We start from the raw sequence: 12241 nt of genomic DNA, 5'->3' as shown, positions 1-12241 counted from the left end.
CTGAAGGATATAGATAGAGAAAACAATTGTTAGGCTTCCTGGATAAAATACAGGTTAATCATTTTCAGGAAGGAGAAGGGAGCATATATCCCATGTCTTATCTTTTTCTAATCTGCTCATTCTTTCACAAACTTTTAACCTTTTCAGGTCCAGCCTCTCAGGTTCTTTTGCTATAGGTTAAAAGTTAGACCTGCTCTGCTCTTTATGATTTCTGGAACTAATTACCTCCATGTACCTCACTTTTCTTATCTATAGGATAGGCCTAATAAATTGTATCTACCTCATGGGGTTGTGGGGGATAAATACATGTGGAGTGTCCAAATTGACACCTTGCAAAAAAGTGCCCATTAAATGTTGGCTATGTTATTATTATTATTTGTATCATCATTATCATATCTTTTGGACTCTATTTTGATTAGTTTAGTTGCATCTACCCCAACATGAAATGGGAATCCTAGAAATTCAGTAAACTCATTCTTCTCCCCAGCCTCCTCTGCTCATCAGCCATTCTCTCTTTTCCTTCCCTATTGTCTTGCCCTAGTTTAAACCTTCATCATTGGTCTCCCGAACAAATCCAACAGCCCCTTACCTAGTCCCCTTCCCTCATCTTGTCTTCTTCAGTTTATGTTCCACTAGCTTCAGAGTTCCAGCTCTGAAACAGACCTGATTAAGATTCCCAGCCACTGTGCATCTGTGTAGTTTTGGACAAATCACTTGTCCTCACTATTCCTCAGTTTCCTCATTTGAAAATAACTACTTGCCTTTCTCATGTGGAAATGTTATAATGCTCAAATAGTTGCAGAACCCTTTGACTTCATAAAGCATGATGTGACATGAGTTATTATTAAGATGTAAACTAGAAGAAGCCTATATTAGAAGAGATATAAGTAACTATGAGATGTGATTGGGTTTATCCTTACATTTTCAACATGATTTATATCATTCATTGACTAAAATATATATATGTAGTCTGGAATGAGGTTGGGCTACATATACAAAAAAGAATGTGTCAGGAAAGTGCAAATCATTCAATGCATGATTATTATTCTGTGCCAATATTTGCCAGAACTGGGGACACAAAGCTAAGGAGCTCAAAGTGTCTGTTCTGTTTTCATATTAGTATAAAGATGGTATGCTCAAATTGGCACTCAGGTAGTGGATTCTACCTAAAATAACAGCAGATTTCTTAGTTAAAGGAGCTAATGCTACAATTGTTGCTGTCTTGGTTGCTACTGATAATACCTAATCACATCTACCAGTTATTGAGTACTTACATGTTTAAGGTAGGTGTTAAGGTTTGTAAAAAATTATCTCCAGGAATCATGTGATTTCACTCATATGTGGAATTTGAGAGACAGGGCAAATGAGCAAAGGGCAAAAAAGAAAAGAGAGAGAGAGGTGAATCAAGAAACAGGCTCTTGACTGTAGAGAACAAACTGATGGTTACCAGAAGTGAGGTGGGTGTGGGAGGGGTTAAATGGGTGATGGAGGTTAAGGAGTGTATTTGTTGTGATGAGCACTGGGTGTTGTATGGGTGTTGAATCACTGTATTGTACACCTGAAACTACTATTATGCTGTATGTTAACTAACTGGAATTTAAATAAAACTTAAAAAAAAAATCTCATTTCATCCTTACAATGATCCTATAAGATTGAGTTAATATGGTCACTAAACAGTAATATAAATGCATATATAGAGAGAAAACTAGAAAATATAAGAGCTAACATTAATTGGATGACTGTGCTATACGAGCTGTGTTAGGTGATCTCTATTTCTTTTTCTTTCTCAAAATAACCCTATAGATAGATATCTTTCCATTTTACAGGAAGCTAAGGCATATAAATAACTTCCCATATGGCAGAGCAATGGAGTGGCTGAGCTGGCATCTGAGCCTGTGTCTACCTGATCCTTCATATGATAATAATGTAAAAGCACAGTGTGGTTTACTATAATTGATTCATTTCTCTACATTGGTTACTGTTATGAAACTCTTAACCCTTAGGAATGACTAGTGTATTTTCTTTGTCCTACTTATCCTTCTTTCTTCTTGTTTTCTAGTTTCTGAGTCAAATGCTGATCTACTTTGCCCGTATCTGGAGGTCATTTTCTGTATCGTTGTTCAGATTTTTGCTTATTACCTTTCTAGGCTTTGACATTTAAAGAGTTATATGCCTGATCTAAGGGGTTACAGAAGCATTGGAATTGTGACTAACATTCATCCAATAAAGCTATTTGAATATATCATATGTTACACTTGTGAATCTCTAGACCAACAGGGGAATTATTTTGGTAAATCTTCTGAGATCTATTAAATTATGTAACTTCATCCCTAATTTGACATCTTTTTTCTAATGAATAAAGTTACAAATACATTATACTGGAATGAAACACTGAAAATGGGTCTTAGTTCACAAGTGTGGTGATTAGTACTGTTCTGGAAAAACTATCTTAGCTCTAGAGAAACAAATTATACAGATGTATGTAGGTACATCTGTTGAGACACTTGGTCCCCTTCTTCAGGTAAATAAATAACTCATTCAAATGGAAAATCTTTTTTTTGTGTGTGATTTGAATTCAATATGCATTTAAAGAATACATATATCTGTGGCAAGTGCCGTGAATACTTGTACATGAATATACTATTGCTTAGGCCACATATGGTAAAAGACTGATATGAATCAAAAACAGGAAGATTTTTTGATTATAGGTAGTATATTGTTTATATATTACAAATATATACTCAAGTGTGTGTACACCAATATATCATTGTCTATTGGATATGGAAAATTGATTTTTCTTTAATAATGTATTGATAAATTGGAGTGTAAGTTGTTTATAAATTAATCTCACAATAAAACCATTTGGGAGGACATAAAAATTATACTTCAAAGCAATTTAAAATAGATGAAACAGAAAAAGTTTAAGTCAGAAGGTAATGACAGTATTTTTGCATTGAATGTTCATTTTCTACTAGCAACTTTGACATACATGGAACTAAGCAGTACAAATTACCATCTGTTTCACTTCCATATATGCATATATAAATAAATATTGTACTTTATTAATTCATTACTTTATAAACCTTTATTTATATAAAATCATATATAGATTATGTACATTTTGGTTAATTTGGATATTATTATTTTTTTTTTTAGAGAGAGAGAATGCATGCGAGTGGGTGGGGGGATTTGTAGGGCAGGGTGGGGAGGAGGGGCTAAGGGAGAAAGAATCTTAAGCATGTTCCACATTCAGAGGACAGCAGGTGCGGGGTGGATCTCTCAATTCTGAGATCATGACCTGAGCAAAATCAAGAGTCAGATGGTTGACCGACTGAGCCCAAGTACCCCAATTTGGATATTATTTCTAACTATTGATGTGAATATATATATATATAATACATACATAATTTACTTTAATTTGGAGTCTTTATAGGCATGTGCACTTGTAATTTATGGACTGTCCTTTCAAAGAACAGATTGGCCAATGATATAATATGTAACACTCTATTTTATATAAATGAGTTTTGATCTAATCAGTTTTAATTTATATAAATGTTTTGATAATTATATATTTCTTAATTAATTAATAAAACTTTTTTTTTATTGGAGTATAGTTGACAAACAATGTTACATTAGTTTTAGGTGTATAACATAGTGATTCAACATCTCTGTATGTTCACCATAAGTGTATCTACCATCCGTTACCATACAATGCTATTAGAATTGATGATTATATTTTTAAATATAAATATGTGAATTAAAACAATTGTTTTAATTTTAATTGAAGCATTGTTTTTGGAATTAATTTATTTGGAAATGTTAAGCATGTATAGAAAATTATCATGGTAAATTTGGTTATTATTATTAGTTTTTTTGTGATATAGAAACAGTACCTAAGGTTTATCTTGGACAATAAATCTGTAATGTACAACTGCTGACTATGTAGAAAGAGTGAGTGGAACCCATTAAAAAGTATTATTAAGATAAAGTATTTAAAGGGCGCCTGGGTGGCTCAGTCGGTTAAACGGCTGCCTTTGGCTCAGGTCATGAACCCAGGGTCCTGGGATCAAGCCCCATGTCGGGCTCCCAGCTCAGCAGAGAGCCTGCTTCTCCCTCTCCCTCTGCTTACTTGTGCTCTCTCTGCCAAATAAATAAAAAAATAAATAAATAAAATCAATCTTTAAAAAAAGGAAAATAAATAAAATCTTTAACAAAAAGCAAAAGTAAAGTATTTAAAAAGTATATAATCTATGTGAATTTCTCAGGTTTACCTCAGCAATATTACTATTATTATTACTAATCAAAATTATAATTGAATGATTACTATATTTAGAAGATGTGCTAGGATCTTTAGATTCATTTTTAATATTCATAATGTTTGTATGATGCATTATTATTACATATATAGACTGTATGTATGTATTGTAAAGTTTGTATTGATATAAGTATCATTATATATATGACTGTGTTATATGTATAGATTAGGATATTGAAACTAAGGCAAATTAAGTGACTTGACCAAAATAATTTTACAAATAAGTGTTTGACAAGTGATCAGATTTGAATTTCTGGGCATTGACAAACAATACATCTTTCCATCAAACACAAATCATGTGATTATGTGATCATATTATTGTTCTTAGAATGAATCTTAAGAGGACTCAGAATACATTGGAGGGACTAATCAAAAACATTCGAAGGAGTTGCATTTGTGATTTGATGGATTCTTTCTGGACATATATCAGCAGATACTAGCAAATACACAAAATCATGAAGATTATATAAACTTAGATAAAATTAAGTGAGATTTTTAAACTGTTTTTTTCTGTTCTTAATGTTCTTATTTCCTTGCATTGTCAACTTTTCATATTTTCTTTTTTTTTAAAAGAGTTTTCAAGCAAGGCTGAGTTTGATGTGAAATTACTATGGTATGTAGGTTTCATTGTGTGTGTTTTTTAATATAGGAAATACAGAAGAGAACAAAGAAAAGGTGAAAATTTAGAAAAGAAAAGAAAAAACTTAGAAAATAAATAAGAATCGATGACATTGGAATCAGGGAGGGACTTGATCATTATGAACTTAGGGCCTTTGAAAACTTCTTTTCTTTGATTTGTTTGATCAAAACTACATGTCAAAGGAAAAAAATCATCTAATAGAGTCCCATCTGTTTAAAATCCATGAAAAATGCAAAAACACTTTGTAATTCTATAAAGAGGTCCTTGGTTCTTTGAGTTTTAAATGTGAGAATGGGAAGAGAATAGATCTGGGATAGTCTGTCAAATGAAGGCTGTAGGGATTACCAAGGGGGTACAGTAGGGATGTCAAGGTACCATTCTGTGATAGGAGTTATGACTAGTATAAAAGAAACACAAAATGAAAGGAATGATAAGACTTAACAAATTTGAGTCTCCAGTGAATCCAGAGTTTTTAAAACTGGGGACAGGAAAATATATTTGAGTGAAAAGTTATGGTGAAGTAAGTTTATTATGCAGATACTATTTATTTATTGCAGATACAATTTAATAGGAACTGTTGCAAGATAAATGTGTTAACTTTTGTAGTACAACTAAAGCTTTCAATTCTGGTTATTAATGTTTTCTAGGTGAAGGTGGTCAATAAATGGTTACCATTCTAGTAGTCAGTCGCAGTCCTTTCGTGTATTACTTATTATAGTTATGACACCAGGAAAATATTTTTAAAGGCTTGGGAGATGACATAGAATCCAAAGATACATTAATTAGGACTCTAAACCGCAGTCATTGTAATGAGCCTTAAGTACCGTGAAGCAGCAGAAAATAACCGAAACATACACCATACTCCAGTAGAATATGGTTACATATAAGCAGGGGTGAGTTTATTGATATGTAATTAGAAGAGGTATTTTACTCTATGTATGTAGCCATGGAGAGCAGTATAAATATCCTGTTGGTGCTGCTACAAATCAGGTCTCTAATACCTTATGTAAACATTTAGTAGACAGAAAAAGGGCTCTGGACTAGGGATGACTAATGAATTCTTCTTTCATTTAATCTGGACTTGTGTGCTGTTGATTCTGCTGTATCTGTCCTGTGGAATTTCCTTCTTCATTCTTACTCCTTCCTATAGGTCGCAAAACCCTCTTCATAAATTCCACAGGACTAGGACTAAGATATAGCTTTTCCTGGTCTATATTTAGCTCTTGGAAATGCTGTGCACTGTATAAGAACTGTGAATCTGAAGATTCCGTAGTACTCAGCCTATCAAGGACTACCTTGAGGGTTCTGCTTTATGATGCCTCAAAGAAAAGAAGGATCATTTGCCTCTCAAGTAGCCTTTGATCAGCTGCCTTTGAGCCATCAGGATGCCTTTGTCTTCTCTTCCAGCAACTGTTTTGTCTCACATGATAGCTGTAAACAATGTGCCTCCTCCTCCACTTCGCAGTTTACCAAGTGAGTGAAGACTGTCAAGGGTTTGTCATTGTTTTCAGTGCTATTTATCCCAGATATAAGAAACGGCACTTGTGAGTTGGTAGAGAGGCAGGAGGAATCATTTTGATAGAGTAGTGAGATGGAAAAAACATAGATATGCAAATCCAGCTTTGTCCCCCTGAAGTCATTTCAATTCTCTAGATGTCAAATATTTTACTTTGTAAAGTGAGGATCTTTATGACCTTTCAGAACTTCAAATAAGAAATACTTTTAGGGGCGCCTGGGTGGCTCAGTCGGTTAAGGGGCTGCCTTAGGCTCAGGTCATGATCCCAGGGTCCTGGGATAGAGCCCAGCATCAAGCTCCCTCCCTCTCCCTCTGCCTGCCTGTGTGCCTATTTGTGATCTCTCTGTCAAATAAATAAATACAATCGTAAAAAAAAGAGAAAAAAGAAATACTTTTAAAGAGAGAAAACAAAGGCTTAGAAAGATCACATGGCTCATGAGTGATCAAACCCCTTGTTTCTGGCAGGTCTTCTAGTGTCTACCCAGTCAGTCTTACTGCCTTGCCCTTTGTGCGCTAATTAATACTTAATTTTCACTAGGAGAATTCTCATTAAAATTTTCCAGGAAAAAAAAAAAAGAGATAATGCCTGTTACTCTTCCTCTGAAATTTATTCCTATTCCCTTTTATTTTTATTTTGTAGTCTTTGATTTAAATATCATAGGAATTATAGAGTTAAATATTTGAAGTTTGTACAGTTGACAGTATTTTCTTATTTTATATAGTCAGTCTATACCTGGAACATTTTTCTCAAGACCTCTTGTCATAACTATCAAATTCATAGATCTATTATTTGATCACCAATATACTAATAATATGGAGTAGTCCAGTGATATTTGAGATTACAACAAAATCTTCTGGATAAGATATCTTGATTTTTTTTTTCAACTTCAATAAAGTATTTACTTCATTTTTAAAATATTTATTGGGTAATTTGTTGTATGATTTGAAAAAACTAACCTGTCTATTCTTTTATCTTCCTGTGATTGTTTACTCTTTAAAATCATTTTTTTTTTTAAATTAATGATCATAGTCTCCAGAGGAAAGAGTGCCAGAGGCAGCAGTTGACACCTTTTTGAAGGGGTTTACTTATGTCTTTAATAGTGTTAGACAAAGTCCTTATGTTAAATCCAACTAATTCCTATATATGCTACTTTTATATGTTTTCATTATAATTGTGAAAAAATTTCTTGAATGTAGTCAAAGTTTTGTATTTCTACATGAATTGAAATAAATATTAAATGTAATTTTGCCAAAACCCACAACTTCTACTGGACAGGTTTTATTTGTGCAAAAGAAATAAAAGTCATCCTAAAACAATTTCTTTAGAAACAGGAAGCACAGTAGCTGGGAGTTAAAAGATCAAATTAATTTAGAATCAATGGGATGAGATATGTGCTACCCTCTGTAGTGTCTTCCAAGGACACTTAACTTGTATGAAGTGATAAAAAGATGAAAAATCAGCAGCAATTTAGATCTCAGAACAGAATAGAGCATAATGGAAAGCAGTGGAGCTCCCAGTTTTCCCTTTAGAGTTTCCTACTTGATGTTCTATGTCTATGACTTCTCTTTGGAGACGTGTCCTGCTTGCTTAGTAACTGTGTCTTTGTGCTAACTCCAGCAAATTGACAATTTCCCTTAGCAAACTCTGTCTTTGCTGAAACAATGATCTCATGAAAGCACACGTGAGGATGCTTTCAATCGATAATATGACTAAATCTGAATTATAAAGAAGATATAAATGGGAATGATTCAAATGCAATGGGCATAAATAGGAAGGTTCAGTTAAGGACCTTAAAAAAATCCAGCTAAAATTGTCTCCATTTGCAGATGACATGATTTTATATATAGAAAGCCCTAAAGACTCAACCAAAAAACTGTTAGAACTAATCAAGGAATTCAGTAAAGTTGCAGGATACAAAATTAACATATAAAAATCAGTACACTACAAAAATCTGTACACTAACAATGAATTTTCTGAAAAAGAAAGAAATCAATCTCATTTAAATAGCATCAAAAACAATAAAATACTTAGGAATAAATTTAACCAAGGTGGCCAAAGATCACTACTCTGAAAATCCTAAGATATTGATAAAAGAAATCAAAGAAGACATAAATAAATGGAAAGTTATCTTGTGTTTATGGATTGGAAGAATTAGTATTGTTAAAATGTCAGAATTTGTCTGTGGGTTTGATGTAATCCCTATCAAGATTCCAATGGCATCTGTTACAGAAATAGAAAAAACATTCCTAAAATTTATATGGAAACACAAAACTCCAAATAGCCAAAAATATTTTGAGAAAGAAGAACAAAGCGGGAGGCATCACACTTCCTGATTTTAAACTATACTGCAACGCTATAGTTATTAAGACAGTATAGTGCTGGTATAAAAACAAATAGATCAATGGAACAGAATTGAGAGTCCAGAAGTAAACCTAAGCACATACAGTCAACTAGAATTTGACAATGGAGCCAAGAATACTCAATTGAAAAGACAGTCTCTTCAATAAATCATGCTGGGAAAACCTGGATATTCAAAAATAAAAGAATGAAACTTGACCACTATCTAACATTCACAAATATTAACTTGAAATGGATTAAAGACTGAAATATAGGACCTGACCATGAAGCTCCTAGAAGAAAACATAGAAGAACTCTTTGACATGTGTCTTGGTAATGCTTTTTTAGATATGACACCTGAAGTACAAGCAATAAAATAAAATTAAAGAAAATGAGACTATATCAAACTAAAAAGGTTCTACACTGCAGAAGGAACCTCCAACAAAGTGAAAAGAAAACCTGCACAATGGTAAAAGGTATTTGCAAACTATATATCTGATAAGGGATTAATATTTAAAATATATAAAGAACTCATACAACTCAATAGCAAAAAAAAAAAATAATTCAATTAAAAATTGGGCAAAGGACCTAAATAGACATTTCTCTAAGGAAAATATGCAAAAGGACAACAGATACTTGGAAAGATCCTCATAATTACTAGTCATTAGGGAAATGCAAATTAAAACTACCATATCACCTTTTAGAATGGTCATTATCAAAAAGACAAGAACTAACAAATGCTGGTGAGGATGTGGAGAAAAGAGAATCCCTATACCCTGTAAATTGGTATAGCTACTATGGAAAACAGTATGGAGCATAAAACTACCATATGATCCAGCAATTTCACTTTTGGGAATTTCCAAAGGTAATGAAAACATTAACTCAAAAAGTTGAACGCTTATGTTCATAGAAACATTATTTATAATAGGCAATACATGAAAACAACCTAAGTGTTCATTGATGCATGAATGGATAAAGAAGTTGTGGTACATATACACAATTGAATATTATTCAGCCATTAAAAAAACAAGGAAATCCATTTGCAACAATATGGATGGACCCTGAAAGCATTAGGCTAAATAAATCAGACAGACAAAGACAAATATTGTATGATCTCACTTACATGTAGAATCTTAAAAAAAAAAGCTCATAGAAAAAGATATCAGATTTGTGGTTACCAGAGGTGGGGGGTGGGGTGAGGGTAGGAGAAATTGGAGGAAGGCGATCAAAAGGTACAAACTTCCAGTTGTCAGATAAATAAGCACTAGGGATATAATGTATAACATGATGGCTATGGCTAACACTGCTGTATGATATATAGAGAGGTTGTTAAGAGAGTAGATCATAAGTGTTTTCATTACAAGGATAATTTTTTTTTCATTTTCTTTTTATAGCTATGTGAGATGATGGATGTTAACCATACCTATTATAATCATTTCACAGTATATGCAAATCAAACATTTATGCTATACACCTTAAACTTATACAGTGATATATGTCAATTATTTCTCATTAAACTGGAAAAAAATCCAGCCATTATATATATCCTTGCTTACTTTGGGTGAGGTTAGTTAGGTTACCTTTAGTGAATCATGTCTACCTTATCTATAAATTTTATATGTGAATATTTTAGGGCTTTTTATAGGCAATGTGTAAGCATTTTTCATGTTATGTTATTTCATTTATTTCTCACAAGATACTTAGGAGGTCTGTAGTAAGTGAAATAATGCCCCCCAATGATGTGCATATCCTAATCCCCAAAACCTGTGAATAAACTATGCTACATGGCCAGAGAAATTAATGTTGCAGATGGAATTAAGGCTGCTAATCAGCTGACCTTGAAATGGGAGAAGATTCTGGATTTTGCAGTGAGCCCACTGTAATCAAAGGATCTTTTATTAGTGGGAGAGGGAGGCACATGACTTAGAGTCAGTGAGATTCAGGGTGAGAAAAGCTCAACTGGCCATTGCTGGCTTTGAAGATGGAAGGGAGGACATGAGCCCCAGAATTGGGGCAGCCTCTGCAAGCTGGACAAGGCAAAGAAATAGAGTCTCCCCTGGAGCTTCCAGAAAGAATGCAGCCCTGCTGACAACTTGATTTTAGCATAGTGAGATCTGTTTCAGACTTCTGACTTTCAGAGCTGTAAGATCATAAATTTGTGTTTTAAGCTGATACATTTGTAGTAATTTGTTTCAGTGATACAAAACTAATACATGGTCCATTTTGCAGTGAAGGATAGTGAGGCTTGGGTTTCATACCAAGGTTCATACAGTTGTCAAGTGGTAGAGAATTTTTCAAAGTATCATTCACATGAATTTTCTCATAAAAACAAGTCAGTAGCAGTATAGTTTCCTCCTACCCACCACCCTGATATCCCCTCCACATTTTGCAAGTTGAATGATATATATGTATTCGTTGCATTTTGCCGTTTTGACCATTTAGACACTCTTAATTTAAGGGAGAGAACATATCATGCATCTTTGAACACCCTTCCAGTACTGTCTCATTAACTCTGAAATCCAGATTCACAGGCACTCCAGGTAGTTATGCTTGAATCCCTTATACATTTTTTTCTTTAAAACTCTCCAGTCTTCTCCTCCTATAGTCTTTTTAACTTGTGTCTCAGGATTCTTCAGAGCTTGCTAACTCAGAAGGAGATGATTGTTCTCAAAAGCAAAAAGTCATGCCACTTTTTATTCTGAATGAGAATTGCTATAAAACCTTACAGTTAGCAACATCTACAGTACTTTTACCAGCTGGGTGAAATAGCATCTGGGTCTAGGTACACACACGGCCTGTTATTATTAGAAGTTGATGTTCTGAAGAGACAAAGGGAAGAAAAATGTCTTTTTTTTTTTTTTAATAGAAGGTAGGGAGCTGTCCTTTAGCATTTGACTGGAGGAAACCCCTTACACACTTATCATTAGGAGTATGGTCTAGTTAGCTAACTTTGTTTGGGTTAATCTGCTAAGCTAGTTTCTTCATGCTTATTAGGCTTATCCTTCTGAAAAGGACAAGTTGAAATATGCACTTTACATTTTAACTACTGGTTTATCTGGGAGAAATAATTTCTTTCTCTTTTTCTTCTTTAAAGATTTTATTTATTTATTTGACAGAGAGAGACAGCGAGAGAGGGAACACAAGTAGGGAGAGTGGGAGAGGGAGAAGCAGGCTTCCCGCCGAACAGGGAGCCCGGAGCCCGATGCGGGGTTCGATCCCAAGGCCTTAGGATCATGACCTGAGCCAAAGGCAGACGCTTAACGACTAAGCCACCCAGGCACCCCTGGGAGAAAGAATTTCTGTACTTTAACAAAAGGGTTTTTTGGTTTGTTTTTATTCCAGTAACAAAATTTTTCAGGTTCGCAAGATATTTGTAAGTACATCTTGCTTTTTCCAACACAGGAAGACGTAGAAGGAAAAAAAATGGCATTC

At 33.8% G+C, this 12241-nt stretch overlaps 1 protein-coding gene across 2 annotated transcripts in view; it reads left to right on the top strand.

Moving 5' to 3' along the window:
• Positions 1-6340: 6340 nt before the first annotated feature.
• Positions 6341-12241, top strand: part of CNBD1 (cyclic nucleotide binding domain containing 1) — a 433287-nt gene continuing 427386 nt past the window's right edge. For both annotated transcript variants that reach the window (XM_028111485.2, XM_088023124.1), the window contains exon 1: positions 6341-6428. In XM_028111485.2, the coding sequence (XP_027967286.2) occupies positions 6341-6428 (88 nt within the window). The remainder of the gene's footprint in view (positions 6429-12241) is intronic.

Source organism: Eumetopias jubatus, unplaced genomic scaffold (genome assembly GCF_037043125.1).
Source record: "Eumetopias jubatus isolate StellerSeaLion01/CBP00866 unplaced genomic scaffold, mEumJub1_p1.0 scaffold_4, whole genome shotgun sequence".
Lineage (NCBI taxonomy): Eukaryota > Metazoa > Chordata > Mammalia > Carnivora > Otariidae > Eumetopias > Eumetopias jubatus.
The sequence above is the reverse complement of the archived record's forward strand: the minus strand, read 5'-3'. Positions and strand labels throughout refer to the sequence as shown.